The 17024-nt window shown below is 40.2% G+C and overlaps 1 protein-coding gene across 15 annotated transcripts in view; it reads left to right on the forward strand.

The window, feature by feature from the left end:
* Nucleotides 1-4279: 4279 nt before the first annotated feature.
* PPP1R9A (protein phosphatase 1 regulatory subunit 9A) overlaps nt 4280-17024 on the forward strand; it is a 298618-nt gene continuing 285873 nt past the window's right edge. For 3 of the 15 annotated variants that reach the window (XM_044386606.3, XM_044386621.3, XM_048212761.2), the window contains exons 1-2: nt 4280-4444; nt 6621-8241. In XM_044386606.3, the coding sequence (XP_044242541.1) occupies nt 6847-8241 (1395 nt within the window). In that variant the 5' untranslated portion in view covers nt 4280-4444; nt 6621-6846. Of the gene's footprint in view, nt 4445-4804; nt 4887-5136; nt 5344-6620; nt 8242-17024 lie in introns of those variants that run through there. The other 12 variants (XM_044386594.3, XM_044386601.3, XM_044386603.3 and 9 more) reach the window with 6 other exon arrangements.

The raw sequence follows: 17024 nt of genomic DNA on the forward strand, positions 1-17024 counted from the left end.
AAATTTTTTATTATTTCTTTTTTAAAAAATTTATTTGAGAGAGAGCACAGAGTGGAGGGGCAGAGGGAGAGGGAGAGAAAGTTTTTTTTTTTTTTTAAAGATTTTATTTATTTATTCGACAGAGATAGAGTCAGCCAGCGAGAGAGGGAACACAAGCAGGGGGAGTGGGAGAGGAATTAGCAGGCTCATAGCAGAGGAGCCCGATGTGGGGCTTGATCCCATAACGCTGGGTTCACGCCCTGAGCTGAAGGCAGACACCTAACCGCTGTGCCACCCAGGCACCCCAAGAGAGGGAGAGAAAGTCTTAAGCAGACTCTGAGCTGAGTGCAGAGCCCTTCTTGGGGCTTGATCCCATTTCTAAGGTAAAAGAATAATGAATATGAATTCCAGTAAAATGTTTTCAATTTGAATCTCAATTTGACACTTTGCTGTTTTTTCAGTGAAGGATTACCATGCCTCTCCCATTTTGTTTCTGTCTTGAAATATAAAATTATTCTGAAGCAGAGTAGACATGTCAATCCCAAAGATGCCAGAGTTCAGGTGCACTTTGTGGGCGGAGGATTGGCAGATAGAATACCACCACCAGAATCCTTCTGCCAGAGGGGCTAATCTGCTGAAAGTAAAATGGGCTTCTGTAGAAACAGGTAAACACCTCACACTTGTTTTTTAAACATGCAATTTATACCATTATAAAACTGAAAACTGAGAAGAATGGTTACAGCAACTATTGTTTTGAACTTAGAAGCAGTGACAGTAATGAAAACATCATACCAATGTCTAGTCCAATAAAACTCTTGGTTTACTGTGTTTTGTGTGGGCAACCAAATAAAGTAAAAATAGGGAAAAAAGAGAAGATGCATCACTTTGGCCCAAACACACTGTAAATTTACTGTGCTTTATTTGTAGAGCTAAGAAATTAATAACAACTTAACAAATGACTTTAGGAATCCCAAGAAGTTCTATAGTTCATTACTTTCAAATAAAAGTAAATACTCAAACCCATCATAAGACAGCCTACTTTTAGGCTGAACAGCCAAGATACTGGATGTATTGTAGAATGAAAAATGGATCAAGATGATTGTATAAATTTTCAGTGGCATGCCCAAACCATGAATGTAGGTAGAAAGCAATGCTGAATCATTATCAATTTATTTGGGCAGAAATGACACCTTCTAGATTAGAAAATCTGTTTATTGATTTAAGCTTAATTTTATAGCTAGTATCACAAAATCGGACTGATGATAGAGATCTCTGATGTATTCTGAATGTAAGCCTGAGGACTCTATCATTGTTTTACAGAAATAAATTTCATCTGTACAACAGAATGTGTGCGAAATACCAAAAGACTAAAACACAGACTTATTGACAGACTTAAATTTTTATCCTTAAACAGGGATGGTTATTTTAAAAGATGGACCTTTAAGATACCTGAATACCAACATTTACATCTGAAGGGGACAAAGAACTCTGGTATTTGCAAATGTGAAATAAGCAGTTATAAATACACGTTTGGTAACCAAGTTATTTCATTACTATCAGCACATTTTTCTTATTAGTATTGGTAAAGAAACAGTAGTAGGAGGAAAATACCTTTTTATGCTAAAGCTATGTGTAAGCTTACTGATACAAATTGCTCTTCCATTACTTCCTGTGTTCCATAAAGAGATTTTTGTAGAGACCTTTAACTTTGCTCTATTCTTTTCTCTTCATGACCTTCTGTTAACATTCAATTAGCCAGACGCCTTCCTGCATTAAATTATGGAGTGATATGCAGACTTCAGGCTTACCTTAGTTAATATTACCTAGTCTTAACATTTGATTCAGGCTTGATTTAGGCTTAATTTTATAACTGCACCCAATATTTCACTTACACTTGTCAATAATATAATTCTTGGACTAGTTACTCACAATATCCATTATAAGAACTTTAAAAATATATTGAGAAAACCCCTAAGACAACATAGAATATACCTTTTTTTTTTTTCTGAAGATTTTATTTATTTATTTTAGAGAGAGAGAGAGCTTGTGAGCTGGAGGGGCAAAGAGGGAGGAAGAAGAGCCTGAGAAAGAATCTGAAGCCAACTCCTCACTGAGTAGGGCCCGAATCACATGACCTGGAATTATGACCTGAGCTGAAATTAAGAGTCTGCTGCTTGACAGACTGAGCCACCCAGGTGTCCCTACATTTTGTTGTTTTTATCTACTAATCTTATGGTCCATTTTTACTAAGGAACTAAGAATAATAGTCCACAGTATTCTCCAGGACTTATGAGAGAAATCGTATGTGAAAATCATCTCCCCCAATGCATTGTAGTTTGTATTCCATGCATGTCAATACTAAACATCACCTTTTACATCTTAACGCTGCTCCAGCCCCTTTCCAACTGGAACACGCAAAGCTTATGACCTTGAATCCTCAATACATCAGTGATCTATTGAACTAAGTTTTAACCCTTATAAAGTCAATATACCTTTTTTAATTGATAGAAATGCAAATGATGTCTAGGATAGCACTGTCCAAAAGAAATTTCTGTGATGGAAATGTCCAGTAGGGTAGCCACTAACCACTGAGTCCTTCAAATGTGGCTAGTGGGACTAAGGAACTGAATTAATTGTGTTTAATTCTAAGTAATTTAAATAGCCACAAGTGTTGGATTAGTACTGGTCTAGTAGACCCTTGAAACAGGTAAGTGTTAGAACTGGAAAGTAGATTGTGGGCAATCAAGAAATCTTAAAATTATCAGCATTATGTTTTAAAAACTCTATCATTCATTCCTTCAGTATGAATTTTTCCAGAAGGTTCATAAAAAAAAAAAAAAACAACAAAAAACCCAAAGCAACCAAATTCTTTAGGTTGCTTTTCTGTATGAATCATCTTTTTGCAAAGAGGTGTAAGACTGATTTTATTGCCAACTCTGCCCCCTCTTCTACAGACAGAACTCAGTGATTAGGTTCTTGCATTTATTTAGGTTATTCTCCTAAAAAACATGGTTTCCATACTGCAAATAAATGACAGGAACTTTTCCACTAAATTATCCCAGACAGCACAAATGTTCTTTCCAAAAGTGGAGACTGGAACCACAGCCCCCTCACATTGCCTGCTACATCTGTTTATGCTTATAGAAGTGACATCCACTTTGTAGACAGAGAATGCCAATTTCTTGGGAAAGCACCCAGAATTTGGTGAGCCTGAAGAAAAAAATTCACTGTTCAAAATAAAAGATACTAAGAATTGAGTAGCTACAAAGGCCTTTTGAAATTAAGTGAGAAGAGATTTTGCTCCCAGAGTCTAGATTCTGTATACAGACTTGCTGGAGTTCATATCCAACTACAATCTTTTACTAGTTGATAAAGCTATGGGTAAGTTACAAAACCTAAACCTCAGTTTTCCCATCTGGGAAATGCAGATAATAATAGTTCTGTTGGGAAAACTTGTTTAAGACTTTGAAATGGGCAAATATCCTTGGTTGTCCTTTCAATGGAAGGCTGGATGTTATCTACAGGACTCTGGTTTTTTGGTTCTACAGTAGTCTGCGCCTTTGACCTTTGACAAGGCCATTTTACCATTTTATAGGCTGTAGAAACTAATGGTAATGTAAATGTTATCTATAGAAATGCAAAATTACTTGTTTTTTAGAGATACCATTACCTCCCGGTAGAACAGATAATTCAAAACATTACATTTTTGTGCCTTAAGCAGTTTTCACCTCTTTACTAATTGTCCATAAGGTCTGCTTTTCATATCCCTGTTTGAATGGGTTGTAACATCTTGCGATTCTCTCCCTGAGTCAAATGATATTTCTGGCACTTTTAATTTTATATTTCTATGAGAGTTATGGTTTTACCTCTTGAAAAATTATCCTTTAGTCATTTCTACCCTATGGAGTCTTTGGGAGGATTGGTTTAAAGATCCACATTGTCATCAGTTTTATATTTTGCCGCAAGGCTGTAACATTTCCGGTATCTTTTTGGGGAGGGGGAGGAAGGGGGACTGAGGGTGGGGGTCTGAAAAACTCTGAGAGAAGACCTCCTCGTCCTCTTCCTTTTAACAGTGGAGACTTGAGGTCGAGGTGGGTGTCAGGCGGGTCACAGTGGCCTAGGTGTTGGCCTTCCGGGCCTGGAGAGTGGCCTGGGGCTTTAGATGCCCTGGGGTCATGAAGTTAACTGCAGACTTTGTGGTGGCCCAGCAGCCAGCCGACCGATAGCCCAGTTTCCGCTGAGCCAACCCCCTAAGCAGCAAGGCGGACAGGCCCCAGAAGGGCAGGCCTTGCCCCAGGCCGGGGAGGCCCCTAGCCCACGGCCGAGGGGGTGGGGCGGCCTCGCCTCGGCCGGTGTTTCTCGCCCTCCGTTGGCCGCCAGAGGCTCCCTCTCTCTCTCCCTCTCCTGGGATTTTGCTGCCGGGCTCCCTCTTTCTGCGGCCCTAGAGTTAATCCCATCAGCCGAGGTGAGGCACCTGTTACCCTGGGCCTTCCTCACCCCCGCAGCCTCTACCCCACTACACCCCAGCTCCCGGGCGGCCCAAACGGCCCGGCGCGGGTGACCGCACGTGGGCCAAGCCCCTTCCGCGCCGCGACCCCCGCCCCAGGCCGGCCCGAGTGTGCGAGCGTGTCGCGGCCCGGGCCGCCGCCCGCCCGCAATGGCGTTGGGGAGCGCAGCGCGCCTCCCGGGGCCGCCCGCCGCGGGCTGGGCGCGCGTGGGGGCCGCGGCGCGAGTGGAAGCGGCCGCCGCAGCCGCCCTCCGCGCTGCGCCGTGAGCGGCGGGTGGAGGGGCGCCGAGCCGGCCGGCGCGGATAGACCCGCGGCCACCGTGGGGCGGGGGGCGCCTCTGAGGAGGGGGTGGGAGCCGCGGCCGCCCGACCCTCCCCGCCGGCGGCGGCTCCCGCTCGGGTAAGGGGGAGGCTGTGCGCGGGGCGAGGAGTTGGGGAGGGTGGAGATGAAGAGGAAAAAAATCGGGATGTACAAAGGCTGAGTTGCAGGCTGGGGGTGGGGGTGGGTTGTGGTTGGGGAGCGATAGGTTGAGGATCGGAGGCATTATCAGTGGGATCTATTGTTTCCTGGCACATTGGGAGGAAAAACAAAGGGATTTATTATCATTACCCTGTAATTTTTTTTCTTTTTCTTTTTTTAATGTGGCCAGGGAGCTCGGCTTTCCCCGTGCCACACTGGGATCCGCCTGGCAGCCGCCGGGAGCCGCAGCCAATGTGTTAGGACTTCAGGTGCTTTTTGGCACAAAGCTAGACTGCGACCTCCTACCATAGCGCTTGGCGTCACCTGCTCTCCCGGCCCTGCCCCGGGGCCGAGGGATTGCGTCCCGAAGCAGGCTTGGGAACCGGCTGCCTCTCAAGTTGGTGTTATTTATGTTTGTCTTTTGTGAGGGCAGGTTTTGAGTCCCCCGGCGGCGGCCCCATCTCCCCCGCCCCCGCCCCCTTGGGTTCGAATTGGCCGGGGAGGGAGTGGGGTGTATGTGTAGGGGGGAGGGGAGGGTGTGTGAGGCTTAAACAAATGTCAGGGTACAAGGAGATTGTCGATGCTTTACAAAAAAACAGGCACCACACTCTCCAGCCTTTCTTGTTTGTCTGCATGGGCCATGCATGCGTGCTGGGCCAGAAGCCGAGTTTGGAGGCGGGTTAAGTGAAAGTGTGTGCTTCCTCAGCTGCTTGTGCGTGAGGGTGATATGGCTCGGCCTAATATTAAAAGACCAAACAAAGCAAAAACAAAATGAAAAATCTTTGGAACTACATTGTCTGCGCCTCAGCAGATCTTGAAGTATTTGATTACTGGCATATTGGTACAAAATCCAGCTGTGGGCTAGTGGAGACCAGCAAGCATGCCTTGCGTTGCATTCTGAGTTTGTAGTAAGAGGCAAATGGGAGTAAACAAATCAGGGCTATGAAAAAGAGGTTTCATGTTATATTTGCTTTTTGATCCTCACGTTCTCCTGCATTTATTCCCATGATATTCTCCATCTCACTCTGTAATTAGTAGTGTCCACTCTTAGGAAACTTGCAAATATTAGATGTGAGAGCACTTAGAGTGAAACTTATTTTCATGTAAGAACTTTCTTCTGCTTGTTTTGGTCTGAAAATGTACTTAATGTTGCTTTGGGGATGCTTTAAACGTGAATATTGGACCAGAGAGAGTGAAATAAGCCTCTGTAGGCATATTTTGGACTTTGAAAACGTAGATTCCAAACTTTTAATTGTGCTTATACAGAAAATAAATTCTACCTGATGTGGAGCGTCCCAAATGAAATCCATTTTTCTGAACAGTTTGATGATATCTTAAAATATCTGTGAACTGCTGGTTTCTTTGAAGGTCATTCACAAAAGCAACAGAAACTTAGGCTAAAGTAGTGTACTTCTACTTATGTGTAACTTGTGTGTGTGTTAGTGTGTGATTTCTGTAGTGATCTCCAAATTGTGTTTGAAACATTTGTGTTACCAAAGACCAATCAGAGGTATAACTTTTAAATTCTTGGCTTTTTAAATTCCAATTTCAGTAAGTAATTTTTTTTTTCTGTTTGACATATGGCTAAGCCATTTTGAAAAGTGTATTATTAGTTAACTAAACTTAAGTTCAAATAAGTAAATGAATTTAGAAATTCATTCTTTTCTATTACAGATGAACCTCTAGTCTTGCTTTGAAAAAGCCATTTTGTGTAGCTCTTGACTGAATAATTTCCTAATACACCCGTTGGGAGGATCACTGATACAGTATGCCATTTGAGAGGTACTTTTTCTTGACCAAGTACTGGTGATTAGAGAAGAGAGGTGTTTTGTTTTTGTTTTTTGTTTTTTGCTTTTTTCCTGATCATTATGAACATTGGCTTTTCACCCCTGGAGTAAAAATGTTGAAAACCGAGTCTTCAGGTGAACGAACCACTCTCAGAAGTGCCTCTCCTCACAGGAATGCTTATAGAACTGAGTTCCAGGCACTGAAAAGTACCTTTGACAAACCCAAGTCAGATGGGGAACAAAAAACAAAAGAAGGTGAGGGCTCCCAGCAGAGCAGGGGGAGGAAATATGGCTCCAACGTCAACAGAATTAAAAATCTATTTATGCAGATGGGTATGGAACCCAATGAAAATGCTGCAGTTATTGCCAAAACAAGGGGGAAAGGTGGACCTTCATCTCCACAGAGAAGAATGAGGCCCAAAGAATTTCTGGAAAAAACAGATGGCTCGGTTGTTAAGTTGGAGTCCTCTGTTTCAGAACGAATCAGTAGATTTGACACAATGTACGATGGCCCTTCATATTCTAAGTTCACAGAAACTCGGAAGATGTTTGAGAGAAGCGTGCATGAATCAGGACAAAACAACCGCTATTCCCCAAAGAAAGAGAAAGCTGGAGGGAGTGAACCTCAGGATGAATGGGGTGGCTCAAAGTCCAACAGAGGCAGTACCGATTCCTTGGACAGCCTTAGCTCCCGGACAGAGGCTGTCTCCCCAACTGTGAGTCAACTGAGTGCAGTATTTGAGAACACCGATTCCCCCAGTGCCATCATTTCGGAGAAGGCTGAGAACAACGAATACTCAGTGACTGGGCATTATCCCCTGAATCTGCCATCTGTTACTGTTACGAATCTTGACACCTTTGGTCACCTTAAGGATTCTAATTCTTGGTCTCCTCCAAGCAAACACGGCGATGATGCAGAGGATGCTCAGAAGGGTCATGCAGCTCCAGCACCAGAAGTGGCTTTAAAAAGTACCTCTCTAGCCTCAATGCCCAGTGAAGAGACACAGCAGAGCAAGGAAGCCGAGGACTCCGCATCTAACGAAGAGACTCCTGTCAGCATCGACAGAGACATTCCTGAAGACACTTGTGCTGAAAATAAGGCAATGCCAGAGTCTGAAATCCCTTCACCACAAAATGAACCTTTAGAAGACGCCGAAGCTAATTCAGTTGGGAGCGAGGCAGCAATGCATCAGAAGAAAGAACTTGCAGGTGGTGATTTTACCTCTGCTGATGCTTCTGGATCCAGGTGTGGAAAGGAAGTACCTGAAGATTCAGATCATTTTGAGAGCTCCCATGTTTACATGCACAGTGACTATAACGTATACAGGGTAAGATCCAGGTATAATTCAGACTGGGGAGAGACAGGCACTGAGCAGGATGAGCAGGAAGAGAGTGATGAAAACAATTACTATCAACCTGATATGGAATACTCGGAAATCGTTGGATTGCCAGAAGAAGAAGACATCCCAGCAAATAGGAAAATTAAGTTTAGTAGTGCTCCAATTAAGGTAAGTATGTTTTCTCAGTTTGTTTTTGAAGTTTTTTTCTAAGTTTGGTTTTCTTGGGTTTGTTTTTGTTTTTGTTTTTTTTAGTATTTGGGCCTAAATGTATGTAGAATGAATTTGACAACTAGAAGGAATTCACGGTTGTTGATATACACATGTTATCAAGTGATTTTAAAAGTTTGGGAGATGTCCACATTTTTCCTAATATGCTTTATGGTTGCTTAAGCCAGTATTGACTAATAGTAAAGTTGAAGAAGTTTGGGGATTGTGAGATACATTCCAGTGGACTGGAGTATGAATGATGTGAACACTGAAAACCGGGAGTGTTAGTTTGAAATAGAATTACCTCTTTAACTAGTTTTACTAAAAGTACCCATAAGTAATAAAATTTTCTGAATCTGGACACTCTAGGATATGAGGCATAATATACAATGAGAGAGTTATGGTTGACCTTGAAATAATAGTCTTTATTTACTTGCTTAAAAAATCTGAGTTATCTCTTACTTAAGTGTAAGTGGATTGTGAGGAATGTTGAAACTTAATATTCTTTTTTTTTTTTTTTTTGTACTGCTACTTAGTAGTGAAAGTTTGATTCATGGAATTATATTAGCGGACTTGAATATTTTAATTGGAAAGCTATGACTGTGAATAGCTTTGAGTTCAGAATTTGTGATGTAGCCCTGAAATGAAATTTTATGAAAGGAATTAAACTGATTTGTCATTCATGTATATGTTTCTACCTCTTAAAAGCTGGATAAATGCCAGTTGAATTCAGGTGCTCTATTCTAATGACTTCACTTAGTTAACATTTGGTATAGAAGAAAACAGCACAGTGTACATCAGTAGCGGGAGGTGAAACGCTATTAGCTGATGATGGCGGGAGGGGCAGGAGGCGGTAGGTTGAGGATCACAGTCTGCTGGAGGGCTTTTGCGAAGTGTACTTGCCCATCAGCCTCTGTCCTAAGCCTCTGGCATGCCCTCTTAGGGGAAGCTGAAAGGTTGTGGTGGTAGAAGGTGTAGTTTGAAACCACTTTCCAGGGACTCCTAGCTTGTCCAGTGTGGATATATGATAGATTTGGAATTTGGTATGATATCTTTTAAAAGAATCTGAAATCACTGTCTTGTTATTTCCATCTTTTGAAACTTCCACGTAAGGCTGTAAGAGAGATAATTTACAAAGCAAAGAAAAATTTGACTTTGCTTTAATTATGAAATACTGATTTGAAATAAAGTAATAATTTATGAAGTTACTTATAGGTGTTAGTAGGGAAATTTTCATTTCATTAGTGTAAGACAAAACTTCTGGACCAGAATGGGCCATGCCAAGTTATACTATGTTTAAAATAACTAGAGATATGAGTGTGGTTTCTGACTAAGCTGACTTTCTTTGCTGTGTTTTCTCACTTTCCTTTGTGAGCCTCCCCCCTGCCCCCCAGTTCTAGGCTCTCTCTTTAGAGGTGTCTTTCCCTCAGGCCTGTCCAGAGAGCTACTAAATTTCACCATGCGTGTTCCCTTCCCAAGTGCTGTCCTTTGAACACCGTCTTTCTACCCCTTAGGAAGAAAGCAATAAGATTAAATTGTTTCACATTGAGCAAGGCAGGAATAACTGAAATGAACTCTTCAAGGAGTTTGTTAAAACCAGTGACTAACTCCCTAATGGGGGATAGCAGCTTATGAAAATTTATCAAGTAGAACACTATCCACTCAACCAAATGGGGCACCAGCCTTGTATTTGGGTCCTGTGCTGCCCAAAACATAACGCACAGTGATAGGTTTAATGCATTTTAAAGGATTTCTCATTGAAATATGGCTGTGCATAGGTGAACAAACCAGGTTTGGGGTATGATATTCTGAAATTCAAGTGATTTTTTTTTTCCTACTGTTGCTTATAACAAAAAGCATTTTGCCTTTTAATTTTCATATATTAAAGAAACTATTTTATGTAACAAAGAATGAAATAGATTACATACATGTAAGTTGTAACACATTTTATCAAGAACATAGATCAAGCGTAAGGTTTGTGAAACAAAGATAATGCACTAGGTTTAACAGTACTAGTTGGAGTGGATTAAGTTTGCAAACAGAAGATTCATTCTTAGCCTTTTGTAATGAATAAGACAATTACTCTTTCTTGTTGTTCTCATTGTTTAACATGTAAGTGGATTCACTTGGAAATTTTGAGAGCACTTTTCTACTGGTAGTGGTGATGGTAGTGTTTAGATTATTCTCCAATTAAGATTTTTGCCTCAGAGGGTGGTAATAATGCAATTCAACAAGTATTTATTGGAGGCTTATCATGTGTTTGTGCTCATGCTGTTAGAGGTAGAAGACACACAAATCTGCAATGTTACCTCTTTCCTATGTGAGCTAGTGGAGTCAGTTCTTCAACAGTTGGTATTTAAAACCCATGTAACAGTCTGAAAACCTGTGCTGAAATGTCTAATGTCCAATAAGGACTGTAACTGTCCTTGGCTGTGCTAAATGCATGGATTGAACAGGGTTTGATAGACCATTTGGAAGGGAATACTCTGAGCCATTCCCTATGTATGTTTCCTTATTCTTTTTGTAAAGATTCACTTATGGAATGGGAGATTATGATTTCCAACCTAAATCTTTCCTTTCGAAATTTAAACATACTCCCTCTTTCAGCAACCATAGGTGACATACTCTTTACAGAAATGATCTTTAGAACCTTACCATTCTTTTCCTGATATTCTCATCTTATTCTTCACTAGAGCAAATATTCTCAACACTTTTAAACCTTTGTTTTACATCTTGTTTATGATCTTTGTGTGTGTGATCATTTCCTCAGTTTTTATTTCAGTTCTTCTGTAGATGTTTTAAATAGATACTTTCCTAAGACATCTTAAATCTGGACCTAGAAAAGCATCAAAATGATAGCTGATCTTTCCTCTGTTGCATATTACTTATACATAATTGTTGGTGACATTTAGAAATGGATTGTTTCTTAATGAGTAGGTTGATGTGTTTCACAGTGTTGTGGAAAATTAGAGTGGGATTGATTAATAATGGAAAATATAAAATCCAAGTTTGAGATATGGAATGAGAGAGTGTTACGAACCATGCTAATTTGAGATGTGGAATTATTGCCTTCATTCTCAGAAATTTCTCAAAACCAAGAGATTGGATTAATTAGATTTGCTTTAAATGAATGCAGGAGAGAAGGGGTGATGTTTTTCATTATTGTTTTCTATTAATTTGGAACATTTACTGAGCCCTTACTATGTGTGGGGAACAGTGCAATATACAATAAAATGTAATAAATACGTAAAATGACTGGAGCCGATCAGGTCAGCAACTGCTAGGAGGTGGGAAGTGGATAGCCCATTAAGGATGCTTCTCAGGCTGTTCTGCTGAACTGTTCTTAGATGCTCTTTCTAAGGTCACTGCAACCTTTTTAAGGCAGTCATAACCCTTTCTCTGTTTCTGGTAGCCTTATGTCCTTTGGATAGGTGTTCTTGAAACACAGCATAGATGAAAAAGGGTATTTTCGTAATTCCCTTAGCAGGAAGGAGATTGCAGGGTTAGTGTTAAGGTATATTGTGATATACTTTTCTGAGTGTTTTCTCCAACTGTATGGAGCTTTACAGAGCTGGGGTTCAAAGGAGACTCACCAAGGGCAGCAGTGCTTCTCCAAATCTTACATGATACTTGTTGAAAGTGGGTCCCTTAGCATTCTCTGTCTCTTTTGGGGCTGTGAGTTGGTACACAGGGCATAGACGAGAGCGTTTATTCGGGATGGTGTTCAGAGTATAGTTCTGAGATCCAAAATTCTCTCATTCTGTTTCTTCGGATAGTCTTGCTCAGTGCTTTTAAACTAAAATGTGCTTATGAATCACCTGGGGATCTTTGAAGATGCACGTTTCTGGTTCAGTAGGTATTTTGAGGGGAAATCACCTTCATGTGAAGATTAGCCTCCAAGTACACCGCCAGCTTTCCCACGGGATATGGAATAGACAGGCTCAGCAACCAAATTAAATGTTTGAATCACTGTATTTATCAAATCAGTTTAAAATACGCAGCCAGAAGCAAGAGGAAAGCCATGGGGTAAGTTAACACATGTAAGGTGTGAAGGTTGGAAGGACCACAGCATCTGAGGCCCGGGGGCACAATATTCGTATGTCCCAACCCTCTTGCTTTCACATCACCCTTCCGACTGAGGGTGTGGTTATGAGGACCAGAGTTGATTTTTGAGCAAGCGCTCCACATACTAATAATCCCCTCAGCTCATGATATCGTGATATTTGCTCTACAGAAGAGAGATGGTACAAGTACACTTAAACATACGGCTGTAGCTTTGCCAGTTTCCCTGGGTTTTCTTGGTGTTTCTTGGGTCAAGCACCCGCAGGTTGGGAATAAGACCAGCCTGGGCGTCTTCGGTGGGTGGCTGATACGGAGACGGCGTACCTGGCAGTCCAGAGACGGCATGATGATGACTTGGTCTTTTCATCCCTTTTCTTTTAAGTGAACCTCTTGTTTGTTCCATCGTATTTTCTATTTTGGAATGTCTTACAGCTTACTAACTTACCTATTTTTAACACATCTTGAGAATTTTGCCTTCATTTTAGAAGCTTACAAGCTTTTGTAATCTATACCTGATGGGGCCTCTGAGTGTTGCCTTTACCTCCTAAGCTATTAGCTTACTTACCATTAGTGACCGTCACTTCTGAGTTCCATCCATCCCATTTGTTTTCTTGACCTTTATAACAGAATTTAATATTCTTGAGTAATACAGCAAATGCACGAAGAGTAGGTCTCAGGTGAGACTGCGCATTCCTAAAAAGATCTCAAGTGGGTGCTGAGGCTGCTGATCAACAGATGGCTTTTTGGAATGTGATTGTGAAGTACGGTTTTCGGGCTTCTGAGAGGAGCTGGTCACAAAATGTTGGGGAAGCTCCTTTCACACGTTTGCTTTCCGGATCAGTCTGCTGTCGCTGGTTGTGTGGAATTGTATTCTTTGAAGCTGACACAGGTGTAAAGTTGTAATGTGCCTGATGGTTGTGGATACAAGAGTGGATTATGATCCCTAAATTCATAAAAAATTTAGGTCATTAAAATGTCACATCCTAGACTCCTGTGTTAGACCAAACAAGAGTTTTATACAAGAGTATACGTTTTTAATTATAAAAAAACAAGAGGAAGAAGTTCTTGATGGACTCAGAAATTCCATTTCCTTCATTTTTTTGGAAGCCTAAATTAATAAACTAGAAAGAGTATAAGGATTGTTGTCTTATTTAGTTTGTTTTTATTTAGATAACTTTGATGTCATATCCTTTAAATTGGACTTCCTTTAAAATTCAGATGTCTTGTAACCTATGATTTATAACCAGGTAAATATATCAAATATTTTAATTTACTGTACAAATTTAATGTACCAATATTTTACTGTACCCCTTTTCTGATATTGAGTGTGTATACTAATACCTCTTCTCTATTTTACCAGACGCTGGTCATTTCGTATTCAAAAAGGGGTTCTTCTCTACAATAAACTATTACAGATGTTTGCTGGCATTTATTTGTAGTAGATTTAGTTTTTTTATTTTTTGTATCATCCATAATTTTTTGTCTTCCCTCTAAACTTCCTCACAAAGGACACTGGTTGTTGGGTTAATGGATTTTTAAGGGAAGAGGCTGTATTTAGGGGAAAATAACCTTCTATTATGTTATTCACACCTTGTTTACCTTATTAACCCAGTTACTAGCCCATCAGTAGTAATCTGATTTAAATCTCATCTACATTAGATTTTTTTTGCAACATCTTACTTCTTCACCACTCAAGGACAAAAAAGGTGTTGGAATTTCTCTAGAGAGACACAGTTAACTATGGGATAATTTCTTTATAAACAAAACAAGGATTGGTATATTAAACTCTGAATATAATTTCTTGGTTTTTGTGCTGTTTTTTAATTTACTTAATATTCTTTTCTTAATATTCTGTGCTCTTCCTTTTTGGATCTATTTCATTTTTGTTCTTTTGCTTCATTATATTCTGTCGTTCTCATTTTGAATGGGAAGAGATGATTCATATTTTTTCTTCCTGGTCACTTAAAGATTTTTCCCCTGGTTCTTATCTCTTCATTTTGGTTTGTGACACGGAAACTTAAAGATGAAAAATCCTTCAGGGTAATCTAGTGTAATTTTCCCCTCACTCCAGTTAGCTTTTCAATAGCACATTGCTGACAGATGATCATCTGGCTTCTGCTTTAATAATTCCACCTTTGGGGAGTTTATTATTTTGCAAGGTGAAAGGAAAGTTAGAAGGAGGGGCACCCTGTGTCTCTCTGTGTGTGTAATTGTAGAGCATTGTGAATGTGCTTATTTTCATTTATTTTTAATTTGCAATTTTTTTGCTGAGATAAAATTCAAGTAACATAAAATTCACCATACAATTCGATGGCTTTCCGTGTATTCGCAGTGTTGTGCAACCATCACTATTATCTAATTCTAGAGCATTTCTGTCACCCTGGGAAGAAACCCTGTGCCTGTTAGCAGTCACTCCCAATTCCCCTTCTTCCTGCATCCTCTGGCAAACACGAATCTACTTTCCGTCTCTATGGATTGCCTCTTTTGGACATTTCATATAAATGGAATCAGGGGCATGCTTTTTGAACGGGAATGTGGGAGACACAACGAGTGTGACTTGCGATATGTTAAAATTTAAGACATCTTGAGGACAGCAGACTATAGGAGAGTCTAAAGAGCAGGGGCAAAAGAATTTTCTGGGTGCTGACATAGTGTAAAGATCAAGTGACAAGATATGAGAACAACAGATGCTGTCTGCTCCTTATGCAATTTCATGGAGAAGAAAACAAACAAAAAAACAAGCTGAGGAGACAGCAGGTTTCAGGAGGGGATGAAGGTATTTGTAAACTGAGGAAGAATGGTGTCTGTGGTGAAGAGGATGGTTGGAATAGCTCCCTTGTGTGGGGCACTGCGCTTCCATGCATGTAATCTGACATTGCCGCTGATGGAGCCTAAGTGTTTGCTCCAGCGTGGGGTGTCGTTAAAGGCACAGATAGCGCTAATGCTGATTTCATGTTTACATTGGTCTTAGCACAAGGGACCCTTGTCCTTTTCTGATGATCTGATCAGCTTATTTCCATCCTACTGCTCTTACGTTGTTGCTTTCCTTATTCTTATATGTTCATTGAGATTGTTCATAGACAAACTTCACTCTTTATCTTTAAAATTCTCCTCATTCTTCAATATTTTAATACAGAATTCATATGCCATACTTGCTGTTATCCGTAATGTAACCATTTATGAGACGAGTAATTTGGAGCAGGTATTCATTTAGTTTATTGCCTGTTATTTACTGAAGCATAGTATCTATATTGCCATTAAATATTATTAACTGGTAATGCAAGTAACACCAAGAGTGACTTGGTATTCTGTAAACTTGACAAATTGCCTCTTGAGACCCTGGCTTTCTGATTTGTAATGGAGGCTATCTTATTTGTAAAAGTCCCCTTCTCAGCATTAACATCTTGTGATTCTCTGATTATCTCTTAAACAGATTTGTACAGTAAGTACCACTATCATAAATATTTGTGCTATTATTTCAAAGGGTAATGGACATCTTTTGTTGGAATATGGAAATGAATTTATATTAAATTACTCTTGAGAATGTTATTTATGCTGTAAATTGTAGTTTAAAATGATTAAAATTTTAAATCCAGGGGAGTACATTTTTATAGAGTGGCTTTTTAGAGCAACTCAACTTTTGAAAGTATGGGTTGAACTATATATTAAACACCCTGCAGAGGAGCCTAAGAATAAAGAAATGTTTTGTAATATAGTTGCTGACATATTAATTGCTTCACTCACTTTTGTTCTGGAAATAGCTTCATAGCACAGTTCAACATGATTGAGGTATTGATGATTTTTTTTTTTTTTTTTTGCAAAATTCCTAACTTTTCAGTCTAACTTGCTCTCTCTTTCTCACGCATCTATTCTTACAAAAAGGACAGTGAATCAGGCCGAGTATAAAGATGTCTGGAAATTTTATATTTCAGGAGGAGGAAAGTTTTGTTCTTCACTTGCTTTATCTATTTTTGGAGGGATTTAAGAAAAGCATTTGTAGAGCTAAAACTTTCCCCCCATATATTTATGTAGCAGGGAAAGTGGTTTTAGATGAAATGGCTCATAGACCTGTTAGTTTCCTCTCTTTTTTAAGTCAGATAATGAGCTTCATTTTGGGGAAAGCTGATCCTCCAAGTTGTTTTCTATAGCAGCTGAAATAAGGTGGGCTAGATTGGAACATGTAGGGGTTGGCAAGGGTCAAACAGATAGAGTCATGATTATGGAGGCTTCTTTCCAGGAGTGACCAGGTGAGAGGCTTCCCGAGTAGCTATTTGTGGCATTTTCGCTGTGATGCTTTTGGACTGACATAACCCTGAAAACTGGATGACTCTGTGCCTTCAGTCTGTCACTGTGCAGTGAGGCGGACCTTTCTCTTTCATCCATTTAAGAGCTGTTCTCCAAAAATTATTTTTTACTTCTGTTCCTCTTTCAAAAGTATGTCAGGATAAAGTTCCGTGGAGGGTACATTCATGCTTGAAAATTTGTATAATCTTGAATACAAGGATTTTGTTTTATTTTATTATTTTGTTTTTAAAGATTTTATTTATTTATTTGAGAGAGAGCACATGTGGGGGGGAGGAGCAGAGGGAGAGGGAGAAGCAGACTCCTAGCTGAGCAGGAAGCCTGACACGGGACTTGATCCCAGCACCCTGGGATCATGACCTGAGCCAAAGGTAGACACT

Source organism: Ursus arctos, unplaced genomic scaffold (assembly GCF_023065955.2).
Source record: "Ursus arctos isolate Adak ecotype North America unplaced genomic scaffold, UrsArc2.0 scaffold_3, whole genome shotgun sequence".
Taxonomy (NCBI): Eukaryota; Metazoa; Chordata; class Mammalia; order Carnivora; family Ursidae; genus Ursus; species Ursus arctos.